General features: G+C 37.5%; 2 protein-coding genes across 2 annotated transcripts; one reads left to right on the plus strand and one right to left on the minus strand.

Moving 5' to 3' along the window:
* The first annotated feature begins 6,395 nt into the window (after positions 1-6,395).
* On the plus strand, positions 6,396-7,382 carry LOC133057670 (olfactory receptor 52K2-like). The gene has a single exon (XM_061144497.1). It carries the CDS (start codon positions 6,396-6,398, stop codon positions 7,380-7,382), a length of 987 nt encoding a protein of 328 aa, XP_061000480.1.
* Positions 7,383-18,758: 11,376 nt separating this feature from the next.
* Positions 18,759-19,718, minus strand: LOC133057720 (olfactory receptor 52E4-like). The gene has a single exon (XM_061144631.1). The coding sequence runs from the start codon at positions 19,716-19,718 to the stop codon at positions 18,759-18,761; it is 960 nt and encodes a 319-aa protein (XP_061000614.1).
* Positions 19,719-19,966: the final 248 nt, after the last annotated feature.

The following is a 19,966-nucleotide window of genomic DNA, read 5'->3' on the forward strand; positions in this document are numbered from 1 at the left end:
TTGAACAAAGTAGGCAAAACCTCTAGACCATTTAGGTATGACCTAAATAAAATCCCTTATGATTATACAGTGGAAGTGACAAATAGATTCAAGGGATTACATCTGATAGAGTTCCTAAAGAACTATGGATGGAGGTTCATAACATTGTATAGGAGGCGGTGATCAAACCCATCCTCAAGAAGAAGAAATGCAAAAAGTCAAAACGGTTGTCAAAGGAGGCCTTACAAATAGCTGAGAAAAAAAGAAAAGTGAAAGGCAAACAAGAAAAGGAAAGATATATCCAACTGAATGCAGAGTGCAAATAATAGCAAGGAGAGATAAGAAAGCCTTCTTAAGTGATCAGTGCAAAAAAATAGAGGAAAAAAATAGAATGGGAAAGACGAGAGATCCCTTCAAGAAAATTAGAGATACCAAGGGAACATTTCATGCAAAGATGGGCACAGTGAAGGACAGAAATGGCATGGACCTAATAGAAGCAGAAGATACTAAGATAAGGTGGCAAGAATACACAGAAGAACTATATGAAAAAGATCTTAATGACCCAGATAACCACAATGGTTTGATCACTCTCCTAGAACCAGACATCCTGGAATGTAAAGTCAAGTGGGCCATAGGAAGCAACACTATGAACACAGCTAGTGGAGGTGATGGAATTCCAGTTGAGCTATTTCAAATCCTAAAAGATGATGCTGTGATAGTGCTGTACTCAATATGCCAGCAAATTTGGAAAACTCAGCAGTGGCCACAGGACTGGAAAATGTCAGTTTTCATTCCAATTGCAAAGAAAGGCAATGCCAAAGAATGTTCAATCTACCACACAATTGCACTAGCAAAGTAATGCTCAAAATTCTCCAAGCTAGGTTTCAACAGTATGTGAATTGAGAACTTACAGATGTTCAAGTTGGATTTAGAAAAAGCAGAGCAACCAGATATCAGATTGCTGACATTCATTCAATCATGGAAAAATCAAGAGAATTCCAGAAAAACATCTACTGCTACACTGACTACACTAAAGCCTTTGTCTGTATGGATCACAACAAACTATGGAAAATTCTTCAAGAGATGGGAAAACAAGACCACCTTACCTGCCTCCTGAGAAATCTGTATGCAGGTCAAGAAGCAATAGTTAGAACCAGACATAGAACAACGGACTGGTTCAGAATTGGGAAAGGAGAACATCGAGGCTGTTTATTGTCACTTTGCTTATTTAACTTGCATGCAGAGTACATCATGTGAAATTCTGGGCTGGATGAACCACAGACTGGAATCAAGATTGCAGGGGAAATATCAATAATCTCAGATATGCAGATGACACCACCCTTATGGCAGAAAACCAAGAGGAACTAAAGAGCCTCCTGATGAAAGTGAAAGAAGAGAGTGAAAAAGCTGGCTTAAAACTCAACATTCAAAAAAATGAAGATCATTGTATCCGATCCCATCACTTCATGGCAAATAGATGGGGAAACAATGGAAACAGTGAGAGACTTTATTTTCTTGGGCTCCAAAATCACTGCAGATGGTGACAGCAGCCATGAAATTAAAAGACATTTGCTCCTTGGAAGAAAAGCTATGACCAACCTAGACAGCATATTAAAAAACAGAGACATTTCTTTGCTGACAAAGGTCCATCTAGTCAAAGCTATGGTTTTTCCAGTAGTCAAGTATGGATGTGAGAGTTGGACCATAAAGCTGAGCACCAAAGAACTGATTCTTTTGAACTGTGGCTTTGGAGAAGACTCTTGAGAGTCCCATGGACTGTGAAGCGATCAAACCGGTCACTCCTAAAGGGAGTCAGTCCTGAGTATTCATTGGAAGAACTGATGCTGAAGCTGAAGCTCCAATACTTTGGCCACCTGATGCCAAGAACTGACTCATTGGAAAAGACACTGATGCTGGGAAAGATTGAAGGCAGGAAGAGAAGGAGATGACAGAGGATAAGATGGTTGGATGGCATCACTGACTTGATGGACATAAGTTTGAGCAAGCTCTGGCAGTTGGTGATGGACAGGGAAGCCTGGCGTGCTGCAGTCCATGGGGTCACAAAGAATTGGACACGATTGAGTGACTGAATTAATGAACTGACTGTTTACTGGTAGAGCATAGAGCAAAAATCTTTTCATTTCACTGCCTTTGAGGTTCACCTATATTCTGTCATATGTTTGAATTTTCTTCCTTTTTAATATTATAATGCTGTTATGAACATGTGTGTACAAATGTCTGTTCTAATCTTTGTTTTCACTTCTTTGCAATATATGCCAAAAAGTGGAATTATGAAATCAATGGTATTTACGGTAATTCTATTGCAATGATGCTTCACACAGCAGCTGCATTTTTTTGCATCCCTTCTTGGGCTTCCGAGGTGACACTAGTAGTAAAGATCCCTCCTTCCAGTGCAGGAGGCATAAGAGATGCAGGTTTAATCCTGGGATCTAGAAGAATCCTTGGAGGAAGGCATGGCAATCCAGTCCATTATTGTTGCCTGGATAATCCCATGGACAGAGACGCCTGTAGGAGACTATAGTGGCTATAGTCCAACAGAGTATTGCAGAGTTGGACACAACTGAAGCAATTTAGCAGCACAAAATAGTTAATATAGCTGATCATCTTTTCATGTGCTTGTCGGCCATTTGAAAATATTCTTTAGACAAATGTCTGTGCAAGTCCTTTGCCTATTCTTTAATATAGTTATTTTTTGTTGAATTTTAAGAGTTCTTTCTATATTTTGGAAATTAATTGCTTATCAGATATATGGTTTACAGATAGTTTCTCTAATTTTCTGGTTGCCTAGTAACTCTGGTGATAGTGTCCTTTGATGCAGAAAAGTTTTCAATTTTGGTGAAGATCAGTTTCTCTAGTTTTACTTTTGTTACTTTTGTTTTAGTGTCATATCCAAAAATTATTGTCAAATACAGAGATATAGAGTCTCCCAGTGGAAGCTAAGACCATGGAAGTCTCTAACAGAATCTGGAATAATAGAGTAGATGCAGCTGAGGAAATTGAGAAATAGGAAGAAGTATTTTGGCTTTTCCCTCCTTTCCTGAATATCTTCCTGCCCATCAACTCTTTGAACAAACTTAGAGTAAATATAAATTATCTGTGATCCTGGGAAACATAGCTGGTAAAGTTCACCTCTTGCAGGGAGGAAGCCAATTCTAACTCCATGTTCAAGACTGTTTCTTGGACTTGCTTTTCCTTGCTTTAAACATGCTCAATAGCTTGGCTCAGAGGACCCTGCCCCTATGCCTGACTGTAAACTAAAGTGCCTTAGTTCAGCTCATAGAGAGCTAATCTGTCCCTGTCCACCTGTGAGTATAAGAGATGAGCACACCCCTTCCAAAGGCTGGCCATTCCCTTGGAGATATTTTGCAAGACTAAAGACCATTGCCCTTTACTTCCCAGCAGCCTCTGCCTCTCCATTCTGTCTTTTGACTTTATTTCCATGTTGCTTTCTCTCTGACTCTACAAAAGAACCTGGCATCCAGACCCTGATGAGATGGTTATTTTGAGGCGCTAGCCTGCCATCTTTTCAGTCAGCTGTCTCCTCCTTGTCTCAGCACCTTGTCTCTCGGATTCATTAGCCTGTCCTACAGAGAGCAGAGCTAGCTTGGACTCAGTAACACACTGCTCCTGATATTTACAGAACAGAAGAGAAGGATGCAGAGGAACATCTGTAGGAAAGCATATTAAATCTTTGCATAACATTCCAACCAAAACTGAAATAGGGATGCTCCTGTACATGAAAATAATGCGTGTCTTTTACTTGATCAAATAGATGAGTCTAGGGGGATGCAGGAATATGAACATGGCTAGGTGATGCTGTGGAGTTTTAATTGTTTCTCAGAGGTAAATCTGATTCAGGTGAATTACTTAGGAATATCTGGAGTCATGTGGAGATATTACAGTGATCACCCTGATTAATTCATAAAATTATTCCTCCATGATATCTTCTAGCTCTCATCATATAGGCTGTAATTAGTTCACTGCACTTGCGTGTGCTTTAGGTACAATAAATTATCTTATTAGTCCTATAGTAGAGGCCATATTCTATTGATTTTTAAGCTCAGAGCTCAGGTAACAATTCAGTTCAGTTCAGTCACTCAGTTGTATCTGACTCTTTGCGAACCCATGAAACAAGGAGACCACAAAACTGAGTCCCTCCAAGAGACCAAATTGTGCTTGGAGACACTTGGAGAGATTAGTGAAACTGCCTACAACCAGACAGCATTCTCAGGAGAGGCTCTTTATAGGATATTCCTGTAGGCCTCTGGTCCCCCAGGATAGGAAGCTTAATGGCACCTGCTGTAAATATAATAAATATGCTGGGACTCAGTCTGAGAAGTGAGATCATCTGGTTAGAGGTAAGATAATCAGGTTATAGGCAGGAGAGTTGTGACTGAGGTGGAAAAGACAAGTTCAGTGCTTCTACCAGAAGGGAATGCTGGAACCTAGGTTAAAGGTTCTAGGTTAATTCCTAAGTCCTGAGAACTTAGCCAGTGTGGTTGTCTGAAAGATGGCTCAATTTCTTATTAACAAAAGTAATGTAGAAGGAAATTAAATTAAATATTTAACCTGTGATAATTTTTGTTAACCTAGTCCTAGTATTTAATCCTGAACTATATTGGTCAAAACCTCATTGTTTTAATGAAACTTTCTTTTATTCAGACTACGTAGATGCCTCATATTATGTAAGCTCATGATACACTGATACTGGAACCAAAATAATGATTTACCAATTTAAAATGTAGTTTTTGTTAGAATCTCTTTCCAAAATAATCATTCAAGCTTTCAAGATGCATGCTTTCTGGTCAGCTAATATCTGGGAGCCAATAGTTGTTTTTACAAATTTTACTTGGTATATGTGGAATCTAAAAGAAGGATACAAATGAACTTACCTACAAAATAAAAATAGAGTTACATATATATATTAAAAAAAAAAAAAAAACCTTATAGTTACCAGGGAATCGGGGAATGAGAGGGATAAATTGGGAGATTGGGATTGATGTATACCCACTACTGTATATAAAATAAGGAACTAAGAAGGACCCACTGTATAGCACAGAGAACTCTACTCCATACTCTGTAATAGCCTATATGGGAAAAGAATCTAAAAAGGAGTGGGTATATGTATGTATGTATGTGTGTGTGTGTGTGTGTGTGTGTGTGTGTGTGTATGCTGCTGCTGCTGCTGCTGCGTCACTTCAGTCGTGTCCGACTCTGTGCAACCCCATAGACGGCAGCCCACCAGGCTCCCTGTCCCTGGGATTCTCCAGGCAAGAACACTGGAGTGGGTTGCCATTTCCTTCTCCAATGCATGAAAGTGAAAAGTGAAAGTGAAGTCACTCAGTCATGTCCGACTCTTAGTGACCCCATGGACTGCAGCCTACCAGGCTCCTCTGTCTGTGGGATTTTCCAGGCAAGAGTACTGGAGTGGGGTGCCATTTCTTTCTCCAGTGTGTGTGTGTGTATGTATGTGTGTATATATATGTCTATGTATATGTCTATGTATATAAAATTCCCTTTGCTATACAGCAGAAACTAACACAACACTGTAAATCAACTGTACTCCAATATATTTTTTTAATTAAATGTTAAAGAAGTAATGATTTTACTTGGAAAGCAAAAAATCAACATCATGTGTATTGTATGACTGAAGAATATATTATGCATCTTCTGGAAGAATTTGACTTGGTCATTTACAGTAGAGCACAAATATCTAGTAACCTGAACACCCATGTTTTCTAGACATAGTCATTTTCTCTATTGGCTTATCTTTGTAAAATAATTTTTTCTAACCATTCAGTTTGGATGATTTTATGAAATCATGAAATTTATCAATTCAGTGACTTGCTTTTCAATATAAGATCATTTTTATTCACACCACTTCATTGCCCCCAGTTGTCCTTTAGTATTTCTCAAGTCTCCTTTTCCTTTTATCTACAAGCCCTATCACTGGGAATGTGGTAAGAAAAGTTAAATATACAAATGTCTGATCTCATCCATGACGGCTGTACTTTTACTTTTTTGACTGTTTAAAATGGTAGAAAGTTACATCTTCATTTTTACTGATATATCAGTTATTAACACTGTAGTGCTATACTATGATTAAAATGTATCTAGCTAACTGGACACTTCTGAAAAAAAAGTCAAGGGAGATAGAAAAAAGGAAAGAGAATACCTTTGTACAATTTTTTTGTCTGCCCAAAAGCACGGTTCCATGCATTTGATGAATTGAAATATTGTATTACTGAAGAAATCCTTCAATAGCCAGTTGTATGTTACTGGATGCCAGTGTCTTTTCCAACACATAACAATGAAAAAAAAATGGGTCTTCATGTTATTGTAATCTTTGTGATTTTTAATTTGGATAGGATCATGGCATACTCATTTTTTGGATAATGCTAGACCACAACAGGAGCAACCTTCAACTTACCACCTTCCTGCTACTTGGCATTCCAGGATTGGAGGATGCCCACCAGTGGATCTCAATCCCCTTCTGTCTGGTCTACCTGCTGTCACTGATGGGAAATGTTGCTCTTTTATTAATTATCAAGACAGATCGCAAACTGCACGAACCTATGTACCTCTTTCTATGCATGCTCTCAGTTGCTGATTTGATGCTTACTTCTTGTACACTTCCTAAGATACTCAGTCTCTTCTGGTTCAATGACAGAGAGATCTACTTTGAAGCCTGCCTTACTCAAATGTATTTTATCCATTCTCTATCTACTATGGAATCTGGATTTATCTTGGCCATGGCTTTTGATCGATTTGTAGCTATCTGCCACCCCCTAAGACATTCCACTATCTTAACACCTGCAGTGATTGTAGGCTTGGGTTTGCTTATTGTCTTCAGAGGAGCTGTACTTCTCAGTCCACATCCCTTTCTACTGAGATGGCTTTCCTACTGCAAAACTAATGTCATCCCCCATACTTACTGTGAGTTTATGGCCCTGATAAAGCTGGTTTGCTCTGAAACCAGGATTCGTAGAGCCTACAGCCTAATTGTGGCATTCCTGACAGGAGGATTGGATTTCATACTGATCATCTGTTCTTATGTCCTTATTCTTCTCACAGTCTTCAATCTCCCATCCAAAGCTGCCCGCCTCAAGACCTTAAGTACCTGTGTCTCCCATGTATGGGTCATCTTGGTGTTTTATACACCAGCTTTTTTCTCTTTTCTCACTCATAGGTTTGGTCACCACATTGCTCCACCTGTCCACATTTTTATAGCCAATATATACCTTCTTATTCCACCCATGATGAATCCTATTATTTATGGTGTTAAAACCAAAAGAATCAGGGAAGGATTTCTTAAATTTTTAACAATCAAATGTGTTCAACTTTGCAAAGTTTGTGAGTCCCCAGATCATCAACAGAGATAAGGGTTTTATTAAACAGGAAATGTTGAAAATGAATCAGCATTACCTTGAAGTAGAAAAACCTCAGCTAAATCTTGGATTCATACAAGCTAGAAAGCTTGGTAAGTATATTGATTTCAGTGAGATTAGCAAATATCAAAGTTACATAGAAAGTAAAAAACTAGAGCAAAGTGTCTAATTTTTATTATTTTTGTTTCCAATCCAGTATTTGGTATAGTTTTTGGGACTTGTTAAGCCATGCCAGTTTATATCAAAATAATTTTAATTTTAATCAGGTCCAATATACGTTCTTTTCTTGTATGTATCAGGGTTTTGGTGTCATATCTAAGAAATTTATTGGCTAACTTTGGGTTGTAAAGATTTTCTTCTAAAATTTTTTCCAAAACCTTATGTTGTCTGAGGTGTGAGATTTAGAGTGAGGTTTATCTGTGCTAGAGGAATAAACCTCAGTCTAAATTCCCCTTTATGTAACAAAAGTTTTCTGATGTCTACTCTATCCTCCTTAATCAAATATGGTTACATTTAAAAGAATACATAATACCCAAGTAGTAATATAAATGTAAAACTAGCAACATATATACTTGTGTATGACAACACTAGGTGATATAATAATTAGCCCTTTTACCTAAGCATAGAATAACTGTAAATATGAAAGTTTTAAATATCAGTGAATCTTGGTGTATTTCACTGATTACTCAGACACCATGAGAAATATTGTTGCTGTTGGTGGTGTAATTTTCAAAAGTATTTAATGACTTCTGATAATAGTCTTAACAAATAGTATACACCATTTCTCTTTAATAGTTATATCTCTATAATGTCAAGTACATATTTGCTTGTTAAAACCATACAAAAGTAATTTCTGATTATTAGTAAAGCAAAGTTAAAAAAAACTACATTCATAACAGCAAATACAAGCAAGGTGAAATTCTGTATTCAGAATATTTCATAGGCTTTTGTTTTTTTAACTACACAATATCCAGTTGCATATCTGAAATTTCTCTCATATACAGGACATTCTGTGGAGGGTGGGAGGTTGGGAGAAATTATTCTGTGTATTGGAGGTTTCTTTCCGGTTTGTAGTCACTAAATCCAGTAATGTTTCTTAAATACTTTGATGACAATAACAAAACACAGAGAGAAATTTCCAAGATATTCCCTAAAGATCAGCATCACCTCCGTTAGGTATCAATCACTGATAGAATTGTAGTGCTAGTTATAGTATTTGAGTCATAGTAAGCATATCACAAATATTGGCTACTCTTGTTGCTTGTATAGTTATTGAAAATAGAGTGGGTAATGTTTAATAGGAGAATCCCCAATGACAAACATTTTTGCTATTTATTATTAGGCCTGAAATAAAACATATTTTTTTTTCAATAATAGGGAGAAAATCTACATTCTCTAACCTGTTCTACTCAAGTAGTAAGTTTAAGATACAGTGGAAAACTCAACTGATGACATTCCAAATTTGAACCTGAGTAATTCAGTACCAAACCAAAAAATAAACCCGTAGAATTAGCTGAAGTAGTTGAAATGCTATATTCTCTCGGCCACCATACATTTAACTTCTGTATGTCTCTGTACTTGTTTTAACACTGCAGTGGATAGCTTCTGGGCATGAAAAAAGCAGTACTAGAAGTAGTTCTGACCTTTGTGCCCAAGTCTCAGTGGTTTTTGATTGTACTCAGAATGATACAGTTAAGAAATTTAACTCTCATCTATACAAATAGGTGGATATGATGTGTAAGATCCCTTTTAGTCTAAGTCTCGTATCAAAAATTTACACAACGTATCTTCTAAGCACACACTACTACCTATTGTAAAGACAAACTCTTGTTTTGATTTCACTTTCTCCCTTTATGGACAATGAAATCCAAGATGCAATTAAAGGGTAACTGTCATATGTAAATGATAATGTTGCTGTTGTCATTATAAGCTATATTTCATGTTGAAAATAAAGTGGCTTTATGACATAACCATCATCAGTCCAGTTCAGTTCAGTTTCTCAGTCATGTCTGACTCTTTGCAACCCAATGGACTGCTGCATGACAGTCTTCCCTGTCCATCACCAACTCCCAGAGCTTGCTCAAACTCATGCCCATCGAGTCAGTGATGCCATCCAACCATCTCATTCTCTGTTGTCCCCTTCTCCTCCTGTCTTCAAAAGTATCCTTTTTTGGCACTTAGCTTTCTTTATGGGCCAACCCTCATATCCACACATGACTACCAGAAAAACCATAGCTTTGACTATATGGACTTTTTTCAGCCAAGTAACATCTCTTCTTTTTAATAGGCTGTCTAGGTTTGTCATAGCTTTTCTTCCAAGAAAAAATAGGTGCATATATATATATATATAAGTACTTAGAATAGAAATATTCACAATAACAAGACTTTGGATATATGATAATTGTATATCTCTACACTTATGTATATCTTTTAAAATTGCTCTCATAAATGATTTTTAGTTTTCTCTATGTAAGTCTTATCTTTATATGTATTTTGTATAATATGTCTTGATGAATACTTTATACTTAAGCTATTTTAAATGACATGAGACTGCAATAACCCTTTGAGTGAAATTAACAACTGTCATCTAGATGAAAATAATATTGGCATAAAAATAGGTAGTTGAAGGACAAATTCCAAAATATTTATGCATGAGTCAAAACATGATGAATTTCGTGCAACCAGAATCTTAACTTTTTAACAAATCTGTACATAGATTTTACTATTGACATAGAGAACAACATTGTCATCACATATTCAGGAATTTCATTACATTTTTTGCTTAGTCCCACTCTTCTTCAGTCACCTTCAGTGACAAAAAACAGAATAATCAATTGCAAGTCAAAATACAAATTTCAGGAAGAAGATGGCAGAGTAGGTGGATGTCGAGTACCTCTCTCTCCACGGGTACATCAGGAATACACCTTCAGACACAGACGTGCATGCTGAACACCAGCTGAGAGTGGACAGGAGTACCTGACCAGTGGAAAATAGTATATAGAACCATGCAAAACTTGGTAGGACAAAGGAACTAGGGGGAGAAACAAGAATGTTAGTAGGATTGGACCTGCCCTCAGTGGGTGGGGGAACTGAAGCAGGGGTCTGATCCTCACATCAGGACAATTGTCTGAGTCAGAGGAGAAACATTTAAGATAGAAACAGCTCACGTGTGGCAGCTTAAATGGAATGAGAATCAGACAGTCCTTGCTGCAGCCATACATAGTCCCTCAGACAGGGATAGGGACAGGGATGCAGGTCCCCAGAAAGCACAGTGGCTGGGAACTGGAGTTTAGGGATTGTGGAGCAATCCCCAGGGCGAGGGCTACTATTGACTGCAGAGAGATGGATTGAAGGGATGTGAGGGAGGAGATTATGGTGGGAAATGCCTGTTGAAGAAAGCTGGGCAGCCATGGGAGCAAGGCAATAATGCTGAGTCACACAGAGCGGGTGGAGCCATCACTATGGCCTCTGTCTCCACACACCAGCATCAGCAGCTGAACAATAGAGAGTCTGGTCCATCAAACACATGATGCACCAAGCTACAGAACAGGACCCCACCCAGGGGCCCCTTTAAGTGCCTGACGTGCTGGACAACAGAGAAGGACTCCAGGCAGGGGAGCCCTCTAAGTGCCTGAACGGGCGGAACTACGGAGAACACTGGCCAGAGAGGCCTTGTACTCACCAGCTACAGGAGGCTCGCAGAAAGACTCTGATAGGGCCATAACTCCTGCGGCGGAGGCAGCCCATGTCCCTGCACATTTGGCGCTGCCAGAGTCCCCGCAAGCCAAGCAGCTGCACACCTTCATGCTCAACTCTCACTGGGGCAGAACTGCCACAGGCAATAAAAGTCTTAAGTATATCCATGCAGGGAGGGGTTTTCCAGACAAGAATGCTGGAGTGTATTGGCCAGTACTGGTTGCCATACCCTTCTAGAACACTGTATTTCCTGCTGCCCTAGCCATCAACTCCCCTGAGTATCTGGTGCCTCCAGAACCCCTGCAACCCAAGCAGCTGCACCACGTCCATCCCTGGCTCTCACAGGGGCAGACCCAAGTCCTCCAGGGCAGCCTCATGAGCAAAACCCCAGTGGACAACCCACATGCAGAAGTGGAAATAAACCACAATTGAAACCCAGAGGCAATGTGGCTGAGGAAGAAGGCCCAATATCTTCCCACTAGCTGTGCAAGCTGCAGGTTAAATTCACATGATAAACTAGGCAGACTGTGTCTATGGAATGTATGAAAGGACATTGAGAGCTCCCACAAAAGAAAGCACACTAATTCTGATAGCTGTAGACATTGGAGGCAAGAACACACTGGAGCAGGACCCAGTTAGAATCTGAGCTGCCCCCAGAGCAGAGATGAGCACAGTGTTGGAGGGCATCCTAGGGAGGTGAGATGGACTGTACTCCCAGTGGTGACAGCAGTGACTCAAGAAAAGCATTTATTATTCTTATGTTTTGACTTGTTCTATAGTGTCTTTTGGATTTTTTTCTTTTTTTCTTTCTTCCCCACCCCGCCCCCCACCGTTGTAGTTGTTAATTTTATTGGCACTATGAAATCTAATTAAGTTTTTGGATTTTTTTTTTCTCAGTCACACTTTTTATTGTTGCTATAAACCTCTGCTCTTCATTGGGCTTTTGCAGTTCTGTGGAATTTTCCTTTATTTTTTTCTTTTCTATTTTTTTAATTTTAATATTTAAAACCTATTATTATTTTTTCTAAATTTATTCCTGTTTGCTTTTCCTACTGTTCTTTTCCCCTTGCAGTTAATCTTCAATGTATATAAATCTTCTTTACCTACCTCTATTTAACTTTTGCATATCTATTCTTTCTTTCTTTTCTTTCTTTCCTTTCCTCTCAATATATCTGTTAGTTTTATTTTCATTGCTTTATTTCCAATTGGCACCTTACTTTAGTTTTGTTTTCTAGTTTGTGCTTTAGTTACTTTTGTTCTGGTAGATATAATTTTTGGTTTCCTTTGTACTCTGGGTCAATCTATTGTGCTTTATTTTTGTTGGACTGTATGGATATGTATATGTGTATATTCAGTCACATTTTTTATTGTTGTTATAAACCTCTGCCTCTACTTGGACTTTTGCAGTTCTGTGTAGTTTTCTTTTTTTTTTTCTTTTACCTTTCTTCTTCCTTTTTTTTTTTTTCTTTTCTCCTTTTATGGTTTTAATTTTTTACTTTTTAAAACAAACTTATTATATTTTTTCTACATTTTTTTCCTTTGTTTACCATTCCTACACTTCTTTTCCCTTTGCAGATAATCTCTAATGTATATAAATCTTCTTCATCTACCTCTGTTTAACTTTGCATATCTATTATTTCTTCTTTTCTTTCCTCTCAACGTATTTGTTAGTTTTGTTTTCATATTCATTGCCTTTTCCCCCACTTGACAACTTGCTTTAGTTTTGTTTTCCAATTTATGCTTTAGTTAGTTTTGTTCTTAACTGATAAATATAATTTTTTATTTCCTTTGTTTGCTGGATCAGTACTTTGTTTTTGTTGGACTGTTCTGATTTCACTGATGGGTGTAAATGTATATGTGTATGTTCCATTATTTTAATTATTATTTGTCTGATTTTGTAACTGCCATTTGTCTGTGATTCATCTTTGGCTTCTCATTTTTGGATACTTGTTTTATCTCAATGCCATAACAAACCACTTGTGGAATCTTAATAACTGACCAGAGATCAAGCCCGGGGCCTTTGGAGTAGGAGCACTGACTCTAAGACCCTTGACTATCAGAGAACTAACCCTAGGGGATATCAAATAGTGAGAACTCACACAAAGGAAGCTACGTGAATACAAGACCAGACATCACCCAACCACCAGTAGCACCCAGTGCAGGATGCCTCATCTAAACAATGAACAAAACAAAAATACTAACCCAATCATCAGCAAACAGGATTACCACCTCACTCAGCCTTGCCCATCAGAGGAAAAACAAAAGCAAGTTGGGGGGTGGGGGGGGGGGAGAAACAACTCAGCACAAATCTTATCACATATGGAGTTTACACAAACAACTGGATCAACCTTAGGAGGGCAGAAACCAAAAGGAAGAACGAAGTCAACCTTAAAGCCTGGGCAAAGTTGTCCTCAAACACAATAAGATAAAAAAAAATAATAATAATAAAAAGGCCAAGAAATGCTACACAAATGAAGGAACAAACTAGAAATACAGAAGTCCAAATAAATGAAGAGAAAATAGACAAACTACCTGAAAATGAATTCAGAATAATGATAGTAAAGATGATCCAAAACCTTTAAAACAGAATGGAGGAAATGCAAGAATCAATTAACAAAGACCTAGAAGAATTAAAGAATAAGCATACAAAGACAAACAACACAATTACTGAAATTAAAAATACTCTAGAAGGATTCAATAGCAGAATATCTGAAGCAGAAAAGCAAATCCATAAGCTGGAAGATAAAATGGTGAAAATAACTTCTGAAGAGCAGAATAAAGTAAAAAGAATGAACAGAACTGAGAACAGTCTCAGAGACATCTGGGACAATATCAGACACACCAGCATTCGAATTATAGGGGTCCCAGAAGAAGAAGAGAAAAAGAAAGGGTATGAGAAAAATTTTGAAGAGATTATAGTTGAAATTTTTCCCAGCATGGGAAAGGAAATAGTCAAGTCTGAGAGGCACAAAGAGCCCCAAGGATAAACCCAAGGAGAAACACGCCAAGACACATACTAATCAAGCTAACAAAGACTAAACACAAAGAAAGTATATTAAAAGCAGCAAGGGAGAAGCAACAAGTAACATACAAGGGCAACCCCATACACTGAACAGCTGATCTTTCAGCAGAAACTCTACAGGCCAGAAGAGAATTGCAGGATATATTTAAAGTACTGAAAGGGAAAAATCTACAACCAAGATTACTGTATCTGGCAAAGATTTCATTCAAAATTGATGAAGAAATAAAAAGCTTTTCAGACAATCAAAAGTTAAGAGAATTCATTACCACAAAACCAGCTTTACAACAAATGTTAAAAGTACTCATATAATCAAGAAATACAGGAGAAGAAAAAAGATGTACAAAAGCAACCCCAAATAATTGAGAAAATGGCTATAGGAACATATATATCAATAATTACTTTAAATGTAAATGGACTAAATGCTCCAACCAAAAACACAGACTGGCTGAATGGATACAAAAACAAGATCCGTATATATGCTATCTATATATGCTGAACCCACTTCAGACCTAAAGACGCATGTAGACTGAAAGTGAAAGGATGGAAAAATATATTCCATGCAAATGGGAAGCAAAAGAAAGCTGGACTAGCAATCGGCATTCAGAGAAAATAGACCTTAAAATAAAGAATATTACAAGAGATAAGGAAGGACGTTACATAATGATCAAGGGATCAATCCAAGAGGAAGACATAACAATTGTAAATATCTATGCACCCAATATAGGAATATCTCGATACATAAGATAAATACTAACAGATATAAAAGGAGACACTTGCAGTAACACAATAATAGTAGGAGACTTTAACACCCCACTCATACCAATGGACAGATCATAAAAACAGAAAATTAATAAGGAAACACAAGTCTTAATTGATGCATTAGATGAAATGAATCTCATTGATATGTTCAGGACATTCCATCCAAATACAGAAGAATACTCCTCTTCTCAAATGCATGTGGAACATTCTCCAGGGTAGGGGGGTCACAAATCAAACCTCAGTAAATTAGAGAAAATTGAAATCATATCAAGCATCTGCTTTGACCACAATGCTATGAGACTAGATATCAATTACAAGAAAAAAGCTATAAGAAATGCAAACACATGGAGATTAAATACCACGTTTCTAAATAACCAACAAGTTACTGAAGAAATCAAGAGGGAAATCAAAACATTTCTGGAAACAAATGACAATGAAAACAGGACAACTCAAAAACTGTGGTATGCAGGAAAAGCAGTTATAAAGAGGGAAGTTTATAGCAATACAATCCTACCTCAAGAAATAAGGAAAACATCAAATAGACAACCTAACTTTACATCTAAAAAACTGGAAAAAGAACAACAACAAAAATAGTAGAATAAAAGAAATCATAAAGAGCCGAGCAGCAATAAATGAAAAAGAAATGAAAGAAACAACGTTAAATGGGATTAAAAGTAAAAACTGGTTCTTTGAGAAGATAAACCATTGAAAAGCCTTCAGCCAGACTCATCAAGAAAGAGAGAGAAAACAATCAAATCAACAAAATTAGAAATGAAAAAGGAGAGGTTACAACAGACAATGCAGAAATACAAAGGATTATAAGAGACTATTATGAACAACCATATGGCAATAAAATGGATAACATGGAAGAAATGGACAAATTCTTACAAAAATTCAACCTTCCAAGACTGAACCAGGAAGAAATAGAAATCATGAACAACCCAATTACAAGCACTGAAATTGAAACTGTGATCAAAAATCTCCCAAAAAACAAAAGCCCAGGACCAAATGGCTTCACAGGAGAATTCTATCAAGCATTTAGAGAAGAGCGAATGCCTATCCTTCTAAAACTCTTTCAAAGAATTGCAGAGGAAGGAACACTTCCAAACTCATTCTCCAAGGCCACCATCACCCTGATTCAAAAACCAGATGAGACAACACACAAAAAGAAAACTACAGGCCAATATCACTGAAGAACACAGATGCAAAGATCCTCAACAAAATTTTAGCAAGCAGAATTCAGCAACACATCAAAAAACTCATACACCATAATCGAGTTGGGTTTATTCCAGGGATGCAAGAATTCTTTAATATATGCAAATCAATCAATGTGATACATCATATTAAAAAATTGAAAGATGAAAACCATATGGTAATCTCAATAGATGCAGAAAAACCCTTGACAAAATTCAGTACCCATTTATAATTAAAACTCTTCAAAAAATGGGCATAAAAGGAACCTACCTCTACATAGTAGAAGCCAATTATGATAAGCCTACAGCAAACATTATTCTCAATGGTGAAAAACTGAAAGCATTCCACCTAAGATCAGGAAAAAGACAAGGGTGTCCACTTTCACCACTATTATTCAGCATAGTTTTGGAAGTCCTAGCTACAGCAATCAGAGAAGAAAAAGAAATACAAGGAATCCAGATCCGAAAGAAGTAAGACTGTCATTGTTTGAAGATGACTGTACATAGAAAACCTGAAAGATAGTATCAGAAAATTACTAGAGCTGATCAGTGAATTTAGCAAAGTTGCAGGATACAAAATCAATACAAAGAAATCACTTACATTTCTGTATACTAAGAATGAAACATCAGAAACAAAATTAAGGAATCAATTCCATTCACCATTGCAACAAAAAGAATTAAATATCCAGGAATAAACTTACCTTAGGAAACAAAAGAACCATACACAGAAAATTATAAGACACTAATGAGAGAAATCAAAGATGACATAAACAGATGGAGAGATATTCTATGTTCCTGGGTAGGAAGAATCAGTATTGTGAAAATGACTATACTACCAAATACAATCTACAGATTTTCAATGTGATCCCTATTAACTTAACAATGGCATTTTTCACAGAACTAGAACAAAAAAATTCAAAATCCATATGGAAACACAAAGACCCCAAATAGCTAAAGCAGACTTGAGAAAGAAGAATGGAACTGGAGGAATCAACCTTCCTGACTTTAGGTTATACTACAAAGCTACAGTCATCAAGACAGTATGGTACTGGCACAAAAATAGAAATATAGACCAATAGAACAAGATAGAAAGCCCAGATATAAACCCATGCACTGATGCATACCTTATTTTCACAAAGGAGACAAGAATATGCAATGGGGCAAAGACAGCCTCTTCAATAAATGGTGCTGGGAAAACTGGACAGCTACATGTGAAAGAATGAAATTAGAACACTTCCTAACACCATACACAAAGATAAACTCAAAATGGATTAAAGACCTAAAAGAGAGACCAGAAACTATAGAGCTCTTAGAGGAAAACATAAGCAGAACACTCGATGACACAAAATAATGCAAGATCCTCTCTGACCCACCACCTATAGTAATGGAAATAAAAACAAAAGTAAACAAGTGGGACCTGATTAAACTTAAAGGCTTTTGCACTGCAAGGAAACTATAAGCAAGTTGAATAGACAACCCTTGGAATGGGGAAAAATGATAGTAAATGAAACAACTTACAAAGGATTAATTTCCAAAATATATAAGCAGCACATACAACTCAATACCAGGAAAACAAACAACCCAATCAAAGAGTGGGGAAAAGACCTGATCAGACATTTCTCCAAAGAAGACATACAGATGCCTAGTAAACACATGAAAGATGCTCAACATTGCTCATTATCAGAGAAATGCAAATCAAAACTACAATGAGATATCACCTCACACCAGTCACAATGGCCATCATCAAAAAGTCTATAAACAATAAATGCTGGAGAGGGTATGGAGAAAAGGAAATGCTCTTGCACTGTTGGTGGGAATATAAATTAATACAGCCACTATGGAAGACAGTATGGATATTCCTTAAAAAACTAGGGATAAAACCACAACATGACCCAGCAATCCCACTCCTAGGCATATACCCCAAGGAAACCAAAATTGAAAAAAAACATATGTACCCCATTGCTCATTGCAGCACTATTTACAACAGCTAGAGCATGAAAGCAACCTAGATGCCCATCCACAGATGAATGGATAAACAAGTTGTGGTGCAAATATACAATGGAATGTTACTCAGCCATAAAAAGAGTGTATTTGAGTCAGTCCTAATGAGGTGGATAAACCTAGAGCCTATTATACAGAGTGAAGTAAGTCAGAAAGAGAAAGATAAATATCATATTTTAATGCATATATATACAGAATCTAGAAAAATGGTTCTGAAGAATTTATTTATAGGGCAGCAATGGAGAAACAGACATAGAGAATAGAATTATGGACATGGGGAGAGGGGAGGAGAGGGTGAGATGTATGATAAAAGTAACATGGAAACTTACATTATCATATGTAAAATAGATAGCCAACGGGAATTTGCTGTATGGCTCAGGAAACTCAAACAGGGGCTCTGTATCAACCCAGAAGGGTGGGATGGCGGGGGAGATGGGAGGCCAGTTCAAAAGGGAATGGATATATGTATACCTATGGCTGATTCATGTTGAGGTATGACAGAAAACAACAAAATTCTGTAAAACAATTATCCTTCAATAAAAAATAAATTAAAAAATATGTAAATTATGAAATGGAACCACTGAGTTATACACTTAAAAGACTCTAATAAAAGCCAAAGTAATTCCTTACTAACCTTTTCATAATTTCAGTTGGTACTCTGAGAGAAGTATGAGATAAAAGTTAGCCAGCTAGAAGTTTTCAACTTTCTAATATATTAGGGCCCTCTTTCTTGACAAATATTCTCACAACTCTGTTCCAAATTTGCTTCGTCCTGACCCCATAAATGACTGGATTTAAACAAGGAGGAACAACCACATACAAATTGGCCAGGAGGATATGAATGTAGCGAGGGACATTCCTACCGAATCGGTGCGTCATAAAGGAGAAAAATGCTGGTGTGTAAAAGGCTAAGATGACACAGACATGTGAACCACATGTGCTGAGTGCTTTGAGTCTGGCATCTCTAGAAGGAAGGTGGAAAACAGTGTGTAGAATCTGAACATAGGAGAGGGCAATGAGGAGCAAGTCAAAGATCAGGGTAGCAATGGTAAATAAGCCATAGATGATGTTGACTCTTATGTTAGCACAGGCTAGACGAGCAATTCCCATATGCTCACAATAGGTATGAGGAATAATGTAGTGTCCACAGAAGGGAAGTCTTTTGAGAAGAGGACAAAAGGGGATGGCAAGGAGGACTGGCCTCCCAACTACAACAGAGGCCATGATGGCTACCATTTTGTTGGTGAGGATAGTGGTATACCTCAGTGGATAACAGATGGCGACAAAGCGGTCAATTGCCATGGCCAGGAGTACACCAGATTCCGTGCCAGTGTAGGTGTGGATAAAGAACATTTGGATGAGGCAGGCTTCAAAGCTTACCTTCCTATGGTTGAACCAGAAGATGGCCAGCATTTTGGGTATGGTAGAAGTGGACAGACCTAGGTCAATAAAGGAGAGAAGAGCCAGGAAGTAGAACATGGGTTGATGAAGGCTCTGGTCCGTCTTGATAACAAACAGGATTGTGACATTTCCTACAAGGGCTATCAGATAAACAACAAAGAAGGGGAAAGAAATCCATATATGGAAATCTTCCAGACCAGGTATACCCAGCAGAAGGAAGGCAGAAGGATGTGAGGTGGTGTCATTAAGAAAGGACATTCTGCTGAAAATTCTTGGAGGATGCTCTGCTGTCTTCTTCAGTATTTCTGGGGAGATATGAGGGGATATATGGTAGTTGTATGTCAAAACCACGATACAATAACAATAGAGCTCTTAAAAACATAATTGAAATGTATTTTAGTACAATTCTCTCATAGATATTCAGTTCAGTTCAGTTGCTCAGTCATGTTCGACTCTTTACAACCCCATGGACTGCAGCACGCCAAGCTCCCCTGTTTATCACCAAC

Source organism: Dama dama, chromosome 1, assembly GCF_033118175.1.
Source record: "Dama dama isolate Ldn47 chromosome 1, ASM3311817v1, whole genome shotgun sequence".
NCBI classification, from domain to species: Eukaryota; Metazoa; Chordata; class Mammalia; order Artiodactyla; family Cervidae; genus Dama; species Dama dama.

Bases quoted from the DNA above. Each gene is read 5' to 3' on its own strand.
- LOC133057670 (XM_061144497.1), top strand. From the start codon at position 6,396: ATGCTAGACCACAACAGGAGCAACCTTCAACTTACCACCTTCCTGCTA.
- LOC133057720 (XM_061144631.1), bottom strand. From the start codon at position 19,718: ATGTCCTTTCTTAATGACACCACCTCACATCCTTCTGCCTTCCTTCTG.